The 17,958-nt window shown below is 41.5% G+C and overlaps 1 protein-coding gene across 1 annotated transcript in view; it reads left to right on the top strand.

Moving 5' to 3' along the window:
* The first annotated feature begins 3,137 nt into the window (after window positions 1–3,137).
* The window catches only part of cdk14 (cyclin dependent kinase 14), a 228,156-nt gene continuing 213,335 nt past the window's right edge, over window positions 3,138–17,958 (top strand). Inside the window, exon 1 of the mRNA XM_072395031.1 lies at window positions 3,138–3,577. Coding sequence (XP_072251132.1) covers window positions 3,484–3,577 — 94 coding nt within the window. The 5' untranslated portion in view covers window positions 3,138–3,483. The remainder of the gene's footprint in view (window positions 3,578–17,958) is intronic.

Below are 17,958 nucleotides of genomic sequence, written 5' to 3'. Positions count from 1 at the left end.
AACCTTCTCCATAACTTGACACTAACTTGGTTAACTTCTCTTACAGCTCCAAGCCACCAGAATGATAATATCCACCTTTAAACAAGGATGAGCAGACCAATAAAATAAAAGAGGAGGGATACGAATTAGAATACTCTCTGTAACATTGGTTTACACGCCACGTTATCAATCACACATGATCACCATCAACATACAGTGAAAGACGGTAGGGTAAAATGAAATTGCTCAGTTTTAGCTTTGTGAGCCATCATCATTAATCACATACGGTAGGTATATAATCTGCCCACAAACAAAACAAGTTCAAAACAATTACATTTTTGATCCAGATAGATAACCTGCTTTCCCATGAATGCAAACAAATCGGCTGTGGTTGCCAGCTGAGGTCCAGTGATCTCCGGTTATAGCAACAAAGTTGGGCGAATCCTCCACCAAAATCTCAAGTTCGTTTTTCTTTTCGCCGTCGTACATCTTGTTGATTTTGGTCGTCACTGTAGTCCTGCACGGTGGCTTGTATGATGGGTCATTGGACGCAGTTTGCAACACCTCTGTTAACCCCTCGTCTTCCACTATGTTTATCGGCCTGCAGTTCATCACTATCCACTTGGCAAGAACATTCATCAGCCTGTCGGTCGCAGACTTGCTCATACACGGGGTGTTCTCCTCGAGTTTAGTTAGAGGTTTGCTATAGCTCGCTAAATTGCTAACGTTAGCTGTGGCTGCACTCGCGACTGGGTGCTTTGCGTTGATGTGGTAGGCTAAACTTCAGCTGCTTCTTAGCAAACTCCTTCTTACAAAGAAGGCAGATCACTCTACCTTTATCAATGGTGCCGTCGAGGCGTTTGTGAAATGTAAATTTTCCATTCATTGGACCGACAACTCTTACATGCTCCTCCATTTTCAAGTCTCCTCACCTTGCCCAACTACAGTGGGAGCCTATCAGCTTATCCCAAACCATCCCAAACACAATGACAGCCAATCAATGTCCACTTCAGTGTGTGACTGACCATTGATTTCCAACCCAAGTACAAGAAAGCCCAATGTATAAAAACAGATTTAAAAAAAAGGCAACTAGCATTCAGAAACAGTAAAGTTAGAGATTAAAAATTAGATTAACTCGATTAAAAAATATAATGCACTAAAAATTACTGTAATTAATTAATCTCCATTAACGCGATAATTTGGCAACCCTAAAAGAAATACAATGATCTGTGGAGGAGTGGTGGTGAGATCAAGATAGATAAACTATAGAGCAGCCACGCCTACACCCACACTGGGCACTCACACAGGCAGCCAACAAGTGAACAAGACGCACACACACAAGGGAAAAGGGGAATAACACACCTGAAACCAGAGCCCCATGACAAACTATAAAGAGGCAAAACTTTGGAAAATGTAGCATCTAGTCCATCGACTAATGCTGTTGATGGAACAATCACAATTAATCATGACAGAGTGTGTCTACCTCAAATTTACCAGTTAACCATCTTCCTGTGAGGTTTACAGATGCACAACTTCTCTGTCAGTCCCATCTTACAGACATGTGAGTCAAGAAGTCACACTCCCAAACACAGCCCTCTTTATGGCCAAATACTTTCAGCAGAATGAGCAGAAGGTATGTTTTTACTTAAAGGACCCTTTTAATTGCAGTGTGATAAGACTGCTGTCATATCAGTTGAGTGGTGCCTTGACTTCATGTGTGGCATCACACATCAGTTATGCCATTGGAGTGGTCATCTTCCAGTGGGAAGAGGTGGTTCCATAACAAGCCTCTCAACAAAAAAGTTCAGGATTCAGTTTACACTGAGTCTGTGCACTGTGTAAGAAGTGTTGGGTGAGTGAGAAACATGCTGTTTGGCACATTGTGTAGCATACCTTTTAATCAAACTTTATTTAAATAACTGTGTTTAACATTGTAGCTAGTTATTAGTGGCAGTTATTTAGATCTCTTGTATGCCTGCCAGTTTTGCCCCTTGTATAATAAATGTGTTCATCATGGCAGGATATCACCTTTAATCATCTGTTTTATTAACAGATCACACATGCACACAGATCAGACGGTTCTTTGCTGGAAACTTCACACAACAGCTCAGAATGATGACCTCCTCCGCATCCTCTTTTCTAATATCACCCTAGAGCACATTTGGGATGCACACTGCAGAATGTTATTGTGTGCTGATAAAATGCAATGGTTTCATATCAAAATCTATTTCTGAAGCATTTATTATCAAACACTGCAGTGTTTCTCCCTAATCATTTCTATTAAGCTTCAACTTACAACCCACATTTGATCCTTTATATGGCAGAATAGATGTGCAGTGTGATCATGCATCATTAACTAACACTTCAATGAAGAACCAGTTCAACCAATGAAGCTGCACTTTTATCTATATTTACTCTGAGCCCCACTCAAAGTCATTAGGCAGCTGTATGAAAACATTTCATCCCCCTGCATTCCTGAGATGCTTCCACTGAGACATGTCAGGATACACATGCATGCACTGCACTGTTGTTCTTCTGATGCCTGTGAATAGCTCACGTGACTGCTTTGGTGACTACAGTACAGACGTTATCAAATGGAGATGCCAGCCTGCACACAAAGACAAGATACAAGCAGAGGAGTGCTCCTGAGCGCAGCGCTGTGGGATTTAGGTTACTGATGCAGAGTTTGGACAGCTCTATTCGCTTTAATCCCACAGCCCTCTTTAATCTATCTGTTCCTAGCAGTAAATCATCGACAGAACCCGACGACACTGTGAAATGCTGCCATCAAATAACTGTTCAGCCCCAGCAAATAAAACAGGGAGGACACAAATTGAGAATGTCTGTGATTCAATCAAAACCTGAGGTTTGCACGCACGTGAGGCGGCGGTGGAGGGTGACTGAGTCCTGCGCTCAGTGACTTGATCTGCCAAAGAGCTGCCGTCTCAACAACCTGGCTGCCCATGGAAATATTCCTCCTCCTGCAACACATTGCAGGGCGGTGCCGGCGCTCTGACTGTCAGCCTCCGGGACGAATTGTAGCCCGGTCCTCCCAGACTCCTCCAATCCCCGCGCCCAGGGCGGGGTCTCGGGGTCGATACCGGAGAGAGAATCCCAAAAATTACATCTAGATTCCGGTGAGGTTAAAAGCAACTGGGACACAGGGAAGAAAAAGAAGTCAGTGCTGCAGCTCATGCTTGGAAGGATCTAACTGAAGAGAGCGCATCGGATTACGCACGGTCTTCAGCTTGGATGTGTCAGCTTCAGCGTGGAGTTTTCCTGCATTTCTGGAGATGTAATTGTGTTTCTGAGGAAAATCGCAAGAAAGTATTTGGTCTTACTCGTTGATGAGAGGAGTGAGAATCACCGAGGCTCCGTTTCCTGTGTTTCCAAGCGCGCTGCAGCTGGGCTGAAGGAGCCCCGCAGGGCTCACTGAACATCCCCGACTCTTTCTCCACTTCCACCCACAGCCAGTCTGCTGCGAAAGTCGATGAAAGCAGAGAAATGTGTGACCTGATGCCAGCGTCCCAGCCAGCGGAGAAAATCGGCAAGATGAAAAAGTTGAGGAGAACTCTGTCTGAGAGTTTCAGGAATATTGGTGAGTAACGGGGCGCGTTTTCCTTTTTCCAGCCCTTTGTGCAAAATGAGTTGTGAAATGTCTGCAGCTGCTGCTTGGGCTACTGATGTCTGGTCATAGTGTGGGGTAAACGGGCATGGACAGCACAGCACAATTTAGTCAGCTCTGTATAGAGATTGAATAAATTCAATGAAATGGTCATGAAAAGCGAACTAGCAGCTGATTGTAGGATTTTGTTTTGCACATTTCTGATACAGAGCTCTCACTTTTTCCCCTCACATCATATATACACATCTTCACTGCAACCATTCTCAATCAGTTTCAGTCCCTTAATGCAAAAGAATTGCATTGTTTTCACATTACAATGAAGAACACGATCAGCGATGTTCAAACTGTTCTTTCACAGCTAAAATGTGAGGACCACAAACTGTAGGTAGGAAATTAATAATGTGCTAATAATCAATTCATTACTTTTCCACTGTGATGATTTTCTCGTTCTCACCATAATCTCACAGTAAACTGAGTGCACTACACTTTAATGTTTTACAAATTGAATAATGGACACAGTCATTGGTAAGGGAATCGTTCATTTTAGCTCTACTAATTGTAGAAAAGGCGCTAAAACACTTTGGATTTAAAAATGTTTTTTTCGCCCTTTCTCCAATTTAAAAAACATACATTAGTTATAATTTATTACATTTGGACACCCTTTGTATCGTTTTAAGACTGAGCTTTTGAAAATAAACAAAAAAAAAAACCCCAAACAAATGCAGAGACAGTTTCTGCACTATTTTGAACTTCTCATTGTTTGATTTGGAGTTTCCTTGTTTTTTTTAACTCTTGTTAAGAGTGACTACTGCCATGAATACTATTAAATACTTTTACTGTATACTTTGTGAGTAATCCATAGACAAAGTCCCTTAAACTGAACAAGAATAAAGCTATTTTGTCCAACTTTGATGTGGTATGAAACCTGTTTCCTCCATAAGTAGTTCATGAAACCTATACTGCTTAGCTAAGGACATCATGGACTACTACGATGAGTACTTTTACTGTATACTTTTTGAGTAACACAAAAACAAAGCCCTAAATTGAACAAGATTACAATACTATCAACATTATCTCTTAATATTTGCCATGCTACAACATTTTGTCATTTTTGTCTTGTGTTTGTGTGTAAGAGACAGGAAGAGTGAATCTAAAATTGCACCTTTGGGTTGGGTTTATTTACAATTACCAAACAACAAATAGCTTTACATCCACTGTGTAAAATTAGTTGCACAATGGGCAATTCCACTCAGTCTTTATTCAAGTCAGTGTTATTTATATAGCGCCAAATTACAACAAATGTCATCTCAAGGTACTTATAGTACGTACTCATATCGTCCAATTCAAGCCAATTGGAGTTCAATTCATTGTAATCATAATCCAATGAAATCCAATAATTAATTTCAAAATAATCCAATTAATTCATATAGAGCCAATTCAAAAACGGTATCCTAGCTAAGGAAACCAACAGATTGCACCGAATCTCCTGCCCCTTTAAAGTTTTTATCTGTGCCATGTGCCAAAATATTTTTTGATTTTGAAACAACCTTTATTCCAAAATCCTTCTATTTACAGTACTTATTTTTCACAAACTCAAAACCAAGCTAAAAAACAAAAACACTAAAAAATAAAAACCAGACAAAAAAAATAAATTTTTGAAAGTTCAGAATCAGAGAGTGTTCTCTAACAGAGCACGGGGCGTCCTTCACTTCACATATATTTACAAACTCCTGTGTTTTTCCAGTCATTTTATAAAAACTGAAATCTATTTTGAGCCGAGCTGCCATCAGCAGTCACCATCGCTACCACGTCTTCTGACCCCTGACCTCTGACCCTGTTCTTTCTGGTCTTCCAAATGGCCAACTTTGCTGTCCCTGAAACAAAATTTATCAGTTGGTGTACAGATTTCTGTTTGGCACAATACCGTGGGCAGGTTCCTAGACTCAGCAAGTTATTCTCCTCTGGCTGCCATTGTCCCACAGCTGGAGACACAGCCAGGGATGGAAAAACGTACTGACATTCATCATCCCATTGGTCAGATAGAGTCCGGTTTTCAGCAAACGTCCTGAGGCCTGCTGACAGGGAAACACAGATCTCTTCCACCAGCCTGAGCAGAACTCAGGTGGACTTGATGCACAGCCGGTCTGCCAGGTGAGGAACAGATGTTTTGAATAGATGGCCAAGTTTCACCAGTCCAGCCTCTCTCAGTTGAACTCTCAGGCTGGCAGAAGACAGGACCTGAGAGGTGATGATGGTGTTTCCAAAGAGTGGCTCTTCAAAGAGGTCCCAGTCTTCCTTTTAGAGGTTAAAATCTGCCAGGCCTGGAGCACCGACCAGTAGAAGGAAGTCAGTCCAGTTAAATCCACAGCTTGAGGCTGTATCAGGAACAAGTGTCTGTCATAGCCTATACGTCCAGCTTTCCTCAGCAGGAGACAGGCAATGTCCGTCCATGGCAGACCAATGGTGTAGAGCAGCACCTCTGGGTGGTTTGCAGTCAAAGTGCTGCAACACGAGACATGATGTCCACAAGTCATTGTCCCCCTTCCTGCATGGGAAGATACAGGATAGCAGCCCAGGTCCAGTGCCGCCCAGATCAGAAAAAGTCCACGATTTTCCTCTGAATGTCTTCTAATTAGGCCTCTTGGTGGAGGTAAGACAGTCAGCTTGTGCCAAAGGGCCGAGGCGACCAAGTTATTAGCAATGAGAACCCGGCCCCTGTAGGAGAGCTGAAAGAGCAACCTTGTCCATTTGGTTAGTCTGGCACACACCTTCTCCAGAACACTCTCCCAGTTCTTCCTCTCATATTCCTCAGTCCCTAGAAAGACACCTAAAACCCTGAGTCCCTGTCTTCCCCAGCCCAGGTCCCCTGGTAGCTTTGGCGTCTGTCTGTCCAGTGTCCTATAAGTAAAGCCTCAGAGACAAACCATCTGCTTTTTCCGAGAGACGGATTTCTCCAAGTTAAAAAAGAAAGAGGTGGGAGCATCCATGTCCGGTGGTGAAACGTGCCCTGACCAAAGCCCCTTTTACCCTCTCCTGTAAAAACGTACTGAGTTCCCGTCTCTTCTGGTGCAGTGTGTGTGTGCCTGTACTGCGGTGTGTGTGCAGTCTGTCCTCCATGTCCCTGATGGCCTGCTCTAAGTGCTGTATGGTCCTTCTGACCTGTGTTGTGGAGTGACTGATGTTTGCTGACAGAAAACCCTAATATGTACCTTACCTACCTCCCACCACTGACTCAAATTCACCCTTCCTCCCTCTCCAAATTTCCCAGAAAGCCTACAAAAATCAGTGTCGTGAAGTGCCAGTGTGAGCTGTGTTTGGGTGTTTGTGTGATGTGAAAATCTAAAGTGACTAAATGGTGATCAGCAGAACCTACAGGATAAATGTGACTGTTTAATAATCTATTACTATATGACTGTGAAATGTAAACCCTGTCTAACCTGGCTGCACTCACCCCCCCATCCACCACCTTCACCCATGTGTATTGTCTGTCGGTTGGATGTTTGACCCTCCACGCGTCCACTACCCCCACCTCCGCTCCCAGCTGCCTCAAGTCTGCAGCAGACCGCAAGTGGGGCTCCTGCCCGGTCCTGTCAAGGGTGAAATCTGTTGTGCAGTTCCAGTCTCCTCCCATAACTAGGCAGTCATCTTTACTGCACTGTTTCACAAGGGCAGAGACCCACACCGCGTCGGTGTGAGAGCGTCCCTCAGCGGGCCTGTGAGGACAGGCGACACGCTTGTGCCCCACATCCCCGCATTCGAAAAATTTCAAGTTCCCCGTGTTAGCATACACTATGTACAATCCGTCACCATGTCTTACCTTAAATGACACGTCCAGCGTCTGTGACGGACAGGTGAGGAACATGAACACCTGTCTGCGGAACGACTGGACGTGTCTAAGTTTGTCGCTCTTGCAGCCTAAACCCACTGTCTTGAACCTGCTCGCCATTTTTACGAAGCACTGCAGCTCCTGCTCAAGTGCCTCATTGGGTATGAACGGGGGAACACCGAAGATGGTGACCTGTGTGGAGGGCACGGCGTTCACCGTCACACCGCTCGCCAACAAATCGGCCACCATTCTCTCCTCTTTAACAAAAACCACCACTCCTTTATTCATTCTAGAGGTGTGGGACAGGTTGGCGTGCCCTACCTGATCTCCCACAGCCAGGAGAACTTCCTCCACCGGCACTGCTGGGTCAGGCTGAACCAGGCTGTTAATACCATTATATATGTGGGATATAAACTCCTTGAGTTCTTTTTTACTACTCAACACACTATCCAAGGGTTGTGATGTGATAGGTAGGAGTCTGCCCCCCTGTTTTGATTGAATATAATGCCTAAGTTGTAGGAATTTGAAAAAAGTGCTTCTGGTCGAGGCTGTATTTGCCTGCAAGATCTTCAAATGGCTCTAAGGCCCCATCTTTGTATAAATCCCCAAATGTCTTGATGCCCTTTGTAAACCATACATGGGTAATACCATCTCTTAGAGCTTTAGGTAGAAGGGGGTTTGTATGAAAGGGGGTAAGGTTATATAAGGGTTGATCACTTTGGGTCTTATGTAATTCAGACCATGTTTTATAGGTTTGTTTTATGAATGGGTTTATTGTCAGCATATGAAGCTGTTTGAGTGAGGGAACATATGGAACTGAGGCAAGACACATAGAATTTATATCATGTTGTTCCATCTGTAACCAAGAGGGGGGTTGCTGTAAGTTTGCTTTCCATACCCAGACTGCCCGGCATTGTGCTGCCCAGTGATAAGTTTCAAAGTTGAGGAGTCTCAATCCTCCTTCCTGAGGTGTTCCCTGAATGATTTTCAATTTAATTCTGGGAGTCTTAGCTTTCCATATTGTAGCAAACTCAAGTGTGGAATTTAATCCAAACTTAAGACTTTAAATGACTGCAACATTCTTTTGTGGGGATGGTCAGTGTGGAAATACCACATGGGGGATTTTTACATCAAAGAAGAGAAATTTACAACAACCATTTCCCATGAAAGCATTTTGGGGAAGTTTCTCATCCCCTCTTTCCACAGACCTGTGCCATAAATTTAGGTAAATGCATTAATAGCTTAGTGCTAACAAAACTGAACAAACAACGGACCCTCTCAGGAGAGTATTGGAGAAAACCAGAACAGGACCCTTCTGACCCCATATGGGTCAAAGTAAACAATGGTGACAGTTTGCCCTGACTCTGACTCAAGCCAGAGACAGCCGCTGCATGGACCTCTCAAAAGGATCTCACCCAGAATCACTTTTTAGCTGAATCTTGAAACTGTATTAAATGTGCTTTATATCTTTGTACAAGTTCTTTCACATGTTCTCAGTGATATCACAAGCTGCATTTTAATACCTTTCTCATGATCGTACGTGGAAGGATACGAAAGAAGTAATTATTTTGGAAAATGACTAACCAGCTTATGGAGTCACATTGGCCCCGAGTGGTCCGTAGTACTGAATAGTTAAACCCAAAAACTAAGTCAACAACTTGCATACGACATGTGAAATTTATGAGATGATGCAACTATTAACCAATGTTTTCCTGCTGTTCTTATTGTATTCCATGTTTAATACAGGAAAATAACATTGTTCGGTAATATGTCATAATTTTACAGATATCCATCTGAATTTTGAGACTCATAACCATTATGTTATGTTATGTAGTTTTTTATGTCTTTATATCCTAAGTTTATGCTATATCTTTACCCTTTATATCTTAACAAGTTATGGTGTTTTTAGAATCCTCTGAACAAATGTTTATGAGATGGAGGAATGCAGGAGTCGAATTGCTTTGAGGCACCCTCCTTGCAGGTCGCCTTACAAAACACGCCCAGGCAGACGTCACAACAGTTTCAGGCATACCATTGGCTGAAAGTGTAGCGTAGGCCTATGTCATGCCCCTCCTCGGCGAATCAAACGCTGGAAACCGCAAGGAAAAGTCAGAATATTGAAAATTCAGAAAAGAGTCCAGATCAGTAGAGAAGATGAAGAGCAGATAGTTTTAAGATTGATGGAATGAGAGTCTGGCGGAGAGTCTTTGAAAATGGCAGGAGAGGAAGATGAGATGGAAGAAGAAGGTCCAAACAAAACAGAAAGAGAAGAAGGTAGTAGAAAGATACATTTTGCGTTTTTGTTCGTCCGCCATCCTGTCTCCTCTCTATAGCACGTTTTAAACTCTGCTGCAGCATCCTCACCTATTTTTGATCACCAAAAGGAGCCAGCCTTAAGCTTGTCAACCTTTTTGTCAATCTTTGGTGAATTTAAGTTCACCTCATCAGAGTTGGTCAGCAACCAAAACCAACTCCACCCTTGGACAGTTTTATCATTGTTTGCGTGAATTCCGACACACCACCCGTTCGTCTTCAAGCTACCAGAAGGAAGCCAGGAAAGCGACTGGTCCAGTCCCTGAAAGTCAACCACAACGAAAAAGGTTAAGGTTCATGTCTTTGGTCATATCATTTTAATAAATGGTTCATTTATACATATATAAAATCAACCGATTTTTGTGTATGTGTTCTTTACGTAGGTGTGAGTCCAACAAAACGAGAATTCACGAGTAGCGACTATATGAGACTGGAATTTATTAGTTATTAATTAATAATTGATTACTAACTTAACATACCAGAATCGTAAGATTCTGTCTTTTTCCTTCGATTGAAGGTGGTGCCCGAAAACGAGGTTAAATAAGGCTTATTCAGATAGTGAGAACTTTCAGATAAATCCTTATATCTTATCACATCACGCTACGTGTGTCCGCTATAAATATTTATTGTTGGTGCTTTGTGTGCCGGCGATATATGATTTGGCTACACATAGCTTCATGAAGCAAAATACACGTACTACATCACGTTATCGGTTTTAACCAATGAGACAACTGCAGTAATTAACAATATTAAGCAAGCACTCAACAAAATGATACAGAACTGCAACTGCTAATATGCAAATATTACAAAATCTAAATTATTAATCATCTTGTTCGTATGTAGAATGGCTCTAATACTATCAGAAGAACATAGCTGGGGAGCCACTATCTGGAGGCAGAGCAGACAATCTGGCATGGGGTGAATGTGGATGAGCTGCTTATAAAGAGGAAGCACAAGTTAGACTGATTGCAGGTGAAGCTGGGCCAGGTAAGGGCTGTTACAAACCGGAATTAAACTGAGTAGACCACCCCTGTTTCACAGGTAACAGTCTGTCTTCAGAGAACACCCCCCTTGTTTTCACTATCTTGGAATTAGAGGTAGGTAGATTGAAGAACGCCCACATTATTCAACGTAAGGTGGTTTGCTGAATATTTATGTTTATTAAAGATAATTTCCCCCAAATTGCCTTTTGTGTTTAATTGCCTTCTTGTGCTGATATCAGTATATTTTTGGTAATAACGGGCTATTATATTGTGTAGATGCACGTGATGCAAAACTGTCATTGCCATCCGAGTCGAGTTTGCCCCCCCCCCCCGGGGTTGGAGCACCGGAGAGCACAGGATGGTGCTGGAGACTAAATGTCAGTCATACTGGATGGAGAAAGAGAGGTTATCGTGTGTGCCAAACAGATAGTATCCAGATATTGACGGAGCGAGAACAGCCTTACATTGCGCAAGGGGGAGGCAGAATCCAACTGGCTGGAAGTGTGTAACAAGAGAGACGGCGGGTGAGCAGGCTGGGTGGAAGTGGACACAGAGGTGAGTATGACGAAGGTAAGTAGCAGGTAGATAGAGGCGATCAGGTGAGCCGACAGGATCTCAGAGAGGACGTCGCTGGAGTGAGGGAATAAAGGTAAGAGTCTGGAAAAGGTTAATCTTTACAGGAAATGTAAAGCGGCCTGATTACCAAGGGAAATGTCAAAATGATCAGGTTAAGACTGGTGCTCCTGCTGCTCCTGAAGTCTGGATCTTAATGACTGTAGATGAGGCACAGGTGGGCCAGCAGGCAGCAACCAGACTCCGCCCTGGTAACCAAGGAAACCTGCTCATCTCGCCTGAAACACCTCCAAACCAATCAGATCATGACAATCACCATATTTCTAGTGTCTGCAGCTGCAGCAACTCTTTAGAAATATTTAAGTTGTTACTTAAATATTTAGTATTAAGTATTTCATTTGTATACTTAAAGCTTTCCATTGTCATAGTGGTGAACCAGGGCCTTCTGTGTTTACATCAACCAGATTGTGGAAAAAAAAAAAGGCAGGTCAGATTTAGTTGTCAATACAGTTGTGATTTCAGCAGACCAGTTACATATTTAATCAATTATTGGATAAGCCCTGGGTAGGACTCAGCATTATTAAGGGCTTGGACTGAAATGGTGCCAAAAACCTTTCCTGCTGTAATAGTCAGTGCCCTCAAAACAGTGCTTTGATTTCAGTTTTGTATGTGATATTGCAGTCTGTTGAGATTTTCCAGTCAGTATACAGGAATTGTTGCATTCTCCAGTGTTGAGGGCATTTTATCTCGACAACACTAAGTTTTTATAACCGATTTTACTCCAGTCTGATTAATTGTCACTTCCTTCCCTCAATTACTTATTAATCATATTGTTGTGTTGATGAAGATTCTCAGTCATCCAGGTCATGGTAATCATAAGAGGCTGAATAAGGGCAACTGAACTTCTTGGATCTTTAAGACGTTTCACCGCTCATCTGAAAGACTTAATCAGCTCTGAACAGTTGGTGGGGAGTATCAGCTTGGTTACAGGGTGGTTACAGTCGTGTGTCACTGAACACTACTTCAGCAACAGCAGAGACTGTCAGGAAACAGCTGCTGCAAGATGACTCACTGAACGACAGAACCAACTTTACTCGTGATCATATCCGTGTCCTGTTGAACCATTTCTTCTCCAACACCTATTTCAAATATAATGAAGGTTTCTACATACAGAAGCACGAAAATAAGCACCATGGGATCTCGAGTGTCTCTCTTTGTGGCTAACCTTTATATGGAGGAAGTGGAAAACACAGCACCAAGCTCATACAAAAGAACAGCACCAAGCCACTGGTTCAGCTACATGGACGACACCTGGGTCAAGATCAAAACTCTTTTTCACGGAGCACATCAACTTGGTGGACAGCAACATCAAGTTCAAAAGGGCAGATGCAAAAGACCACAAGCTTCCTTTTTTGGACTGTGCCGTGCAGATTGACGAGGATGGAAGTTTTAACACTGAGATTTACAGGAAACCCACACATACTGACCAGTACCGGCTTTTCGACTCATATCATCCACTAGAACACAAACTGGCTGTCATCAGAACATTACACTGCCAGGCTGAGAGTGTACCTTCTAAGGCTGAGGGAAAACAAAAGAAACATCAGCACTCCAAGAAAGCTCTTCAAACCTGTGGATACACATGCTGGGCCTTTGTCAAATCAGCAAAGACATCTGGATCAAACCACACTGGGAGGGAAGCTAAGAAGAATAGGTGCAAACATATTGTAATTCCATATGTGGCAGGAGTCTCAGAGAAACTTAGAAGGATCTTCTCCAAACATGACATTCCAGTGCACTTCAAATCCAAGAATACCTTCAGACAGCGATTGGTTCACTCAAAGAACAAAACACCCAAACAAAAACCGAGTGGTGTTGTGTATTCAGTGTAGCGAAGATTGTGCAGACCTCGATATAGGACAGACCAAACAACAGCTCTGCAAGCGTATGGCACAATATAGGAGAGCCACCTGTTCAGGTTAAGACTCAGTGGTGCACCTACATCTCAAAGAAAAGAGACACTCTTTTGAGAACAGTAATGTGCACATTCTGGACAGAGAAGACAGATGGTTTGAGAGAGGAGTCAATCAAGCCATCAATTCATAGGAGATGATGCCTTTTAGTCAGGGGGTTCAGTTACACATGTGATTGTAACAATCCTCACTGCTCATAAGCTAATACCCCCCACCATCTAGTTTAGAACTGAAGAAGCCTTTCGGATGAGAGGTGAAAGGTCTTCAAGATCCAAGAAGAGTTACCCTCATTCAAGCTCTTATAGTCATATTTTTAGCTAGTGGTGTATCAGAAACCTTTATTATCTTTAACTATCAATGGCAGTGAACAAATCAACCCAACATTCATACAAAACAGAAAATGGAACAACTGAATTATGAATGTGGATTATTCTGAAGAAGAGCATGAGCCCATTGGTCCTTCCTAGTATGATATGAGATAGAGATATCTACAGTATAATAGTCTCTGTACATTAGCTTTTCATTCCATTCTATTATTTCGTTATTTTTGGCTTTAAGAAAATATGAATACATTATATATGTGTCAGGGTTTGCGATGGAGACGAAAGAGGAGGACCCAGATGCAGACACGGGACAGGAGCCAGACGGAAACTTAAAGGGTTTATTGTAATATAAGTAAAAATCACAGCAATGCTGGAGAACCACGAAACCAAAAAACTAGAAAACACAACAAACACCTAAGGAGGAAATGACAACAACTAAACTGTACAGAACTTGGAAGCAGAACCACGGAGACGAGGAAAAACATGGGCATTTAGACGGTGACGATCTGACAAAAACTGAGAGGAACTCGGAGACTAAATACTGTGTGGAGAGTGATGAGTGATCGAGAACAGCTGATAGGAATTAACATGGGCGACGGGAATGGAGCTGATGACTGACAGGAGGGAACTGAGGAAACAGGAATTAGCAAGACTAAACTAAATTACAAAATTACAAGAACCATGACAATATGATCTAATCATATGCTTGATCTAAAGACAAACTCCTTTAAGTAAGAGGAAGCTGCAAAAGCCGCACTGAGAAGTTTCTGTTTTCTCTGGACTGATTTTACAGTGAGTTTGGACAAAGCTGTCTTCCTTTCTCCAGTCTTATTATTTTATCACTTATAGCACAAAGTTTACTTGCATTAAACCACAATTCTCTAAAAACATCAAACTATGATGTCCAGTGAGTGTAGCTGAGCCTTCGTCATATTACAGATGAAGTATCTTCATCTCAGTTGCTGTGAGGTGGGAGAATTATTCACACTGACAACTTTACGAGAGAAAAGCATAACATTTTGTTAGTCTAAAGTAGGCTGTGGCTGTGCACACAGTCGACTACTGTTCATAATTTTTGTTTCGGGCAGGAGGAGACTTACATGTCACTACGCAGAGACGTGAAACTAATGTTTGCAGCGCTATTTCTGCTGGTGTTTGCATCTATAATGGAAGGAGCAGATGTCGGCAACAGCAAAAAAAAAACAAAGCAAAGCATGGCAGTTTTTCACTCAACTGGATAACAAAGTCAATTGCACATTATCTGGGATGAAGCTTACCACAGTTCTACCAGCTCATTGAGGACTCACTTACTAAACTATCAAAAAGATGTTGTGTTTCAGGAGCAAAAAGACAGAAAAATTACAGCAAACGGCAGAAAACAAATAACTACTTTGGTGATTATTGTTAGTTTAGTGATGACGTCACGACTAATAGACTGTGATTGGTCATCCTCAAAAAATACATTAAATGCCAATTCCCAGTCGGAAGTGTATTGTCTAATTTAATTGCAATAATTACAATAAATGAAAATTGATTTAATGTTTACCAATAGTGTTATTTTTAGTGTTGGATGATGAAGACCAAAATTAACTAGAAAAAGCTGTTCCTGCGAAACAGCAGTGAGAATGCTGAATGGGGATTGTCAACCATGCTAAAAAAGCTGAAAAAAGTTCAATTTGAGTAGTAAAACCAGTTGCTGAAGTCTTGGCTGAAGGAATTTGAAGGTGAACAGGCAATAGTGGAATGATCTGAAGCTGCTGGAAAAAAAAATTCAAGCAGAAAAGTTTTGAAATTTTGCTGAGTTATTCTAAAAGAGTGAAATGGCACGTATATGCCAGTTTAACTGGAACAATAAATTGAATTGTAAAAGTACAAAACTGAAAGATGAAGGCCATTTCAACACAGAGATGAACAGTTCTCATGAAAAAGGTCAAAGGTTAAATGACTCACCAGAACACTGATCTTAAATGGGAAATGGAGAAACACATAAAGAAGAAAGAAAGAAATGGTTTAATCCATAGCAGCTAATTCGAACAATGGCCTGGAATGAAATGGGCTCACATTTTATTTCAAGGTTCAGGGAGAAATGAGTTTGACACTGGATAAGTTCAACATGAAGTAAAGCAAAGCACACAAACAGTGAAGCTGTGAACATCTGAGCCTCTCAGTGAGCTGCTTCTGTCTGTAATAGAGTCTCATGTGAAAAGAAACCCAAAAGATTTGACACTCAATGGGTCTACATAATGAGATTACCTCGATTATAGCGATAGTTGGGTTATGCTCCTTATCTGAGCAAGGGTAATTATCCTTGGATATATGGCGGTGAATGAATCTCCCATGAATTTCCCATCTCCTGAACAAGATTAACATTTTGAGAATGTTTTCTTAACAGCATTCTCACAATGATAAAAAAAACAGGAAATGCTTAACAGCATTATCACAATAATGAAAAGAATCAGGGTCACTATAGTGAGAATGCTGAATGAGTATTCTCACAATAGTAATAATAATAATGAGAAACAGGATCACTATTGTGAGAATGCTGATTCACTTCGGAGGGTTTTCCTCCTTTGAATACCTTTCATTCCTCTTAAAACATTCTCAATAAATTGTATTTATAGTAGTTTACAGGCCACCAAAATACTGCAGCAGTTTCATAGATGATTTCACTGATCTACTGTCTCTCACTTCGACTGAATATGACTGTTTAGTTATCACTGGCGACTTTAATGTCCACATTGATAAGACACTGGACAAATGTGCAAAAGAACTCACTGTTGTACTGGAAACTTTTAGGCTATCTCAGCATGTGCAGGGACCAACTCACAATCGAGGTCATACTCTAGACTTAGTTGTCACAAAGGCTGTTGATATTTCTAGTGTATCTGTAGTTGATGCTGCACTTTCTGATCATTTCTCTGTGTTCTTTCATATCTCGACTGCTCCTCAGACTCCTGCTAATGATACAATAGTTAAAAAACGGCACTTTGATGAGTAGACTACTGACATGTTTATTAAGGCTATCTCGCTGAGCCCTCCCTCTATGTCAACCTGTGTGGACCAACATTTAAATGACTTTAACTCAAACATCATCGATATCATTAATAAAATTGCTCCAGTCAAGGAAAAGCAGATGTGCCCCAAGCCGGCAGCGCCATGGAGAAATGCATTCCCTCTAAGAGCCCAAAAAAGTGAATGTAGGAAAGCAGAACGCAAATGGCGAAAATCAGGCCTCCACATCCACCACGAAATCTATAACGAATCCTTGCGCAACTACAACCTAGTATTAAAAAACGCAAGACAATCTTACTTCTCTGATATGATAAAAAATCATTCTAAAAAATAGGATGATTAGTGTCCCAGTGTCAACTCCCCCTGAATATCGTCCAGTGTGTTTTTCAGAGACAAAATCAAAACAATCAGAAGTTCTATAAATCAGCTTGAACAAACATATTACCTTCCTATCCCACTGAAGTCATAGTAAAAATGTCTGAATTTAAGACCATTGACCTACCTACCCCGAAAAGATTGTCTCACAATTAAACATATCCACCTGCTGTTTAGATCTTTTTCCTACTTTGCTTTAATCATCTGTTCAAATACTTGCTACAAATTGTCAACTGCTCGATCTCATCTGGTATTTTCCCACAGGGCCTAAAAACTGCTGTTATTAAATCCCTACTAAAAAAAGAGCACTCTAGACCCGTCTGTACTAAATAACTTCAGACCAATATCAAACCTACCATTTATAGGTAAGGTCATTGAGAAGGTTGTCTATCAGCAACTTAGTAGCTTCCTAAATAGTAATGAACGGTTTGATATCTTTCAATCTGGATTTTGCCCAAATCACAGTACTGAGAGAGCACTAATTAAGGTGGTAAATGATATTTGCCTAAACTCTGACACTGGTAATTTGTCAGTTTTGGTTTTACTGGATCTAAGTGCTGCATTCGATACCGTCGACCATTCTATACTATTAGAAAGACTAGAAAAATGGGTAAAAACTGCCTGATATGGTCCTTTGCTGGTTTAGATCATACCCAACAAGACAGAGACTATTTTGTTTCCATTGGCAACTTTGTCTCCCAGAAGGTTGACATGAGGTATGGAGTTCCTCAAGGATCAATCCTTGGTCCTCTCTTATTTAACCTTTACATGCTTCCCTTAGGAAAACTTTTGCGAGACAACAATGTCAACTACCATACCTATGCGGATGATACTCAAATTTACATTGCCCTCTCTCCTGATGACTATAGCCCGATTGATTCCCTTTATCACTGTATCTCACTGATAAATGACTGGATGTCCCACAATTTCCTGCAGCTAAACAAGAACAAAAAGTTATTGTTTTTGGTCCTGACAA

This window comes from Leuresthes tenuis, unplaced genomic scaffold (assembly GCF_036924035.1).
Source record: "Leuresthes tenuis unplaced genomic scaffold, fLeuTen1.0.hap1 SCAF_10, whole genome shotgun sequence".
Taxonomy (NCBI): Eukaryota; Metazoa; Chordata; class Actinopteri; order Atheriniformes; family Atherinopsidae; genus Leuresthes; species Leuresthes tenuis.
This window is presented reverse-complemented; position numbering and strand designations above follow the sequence as displayed.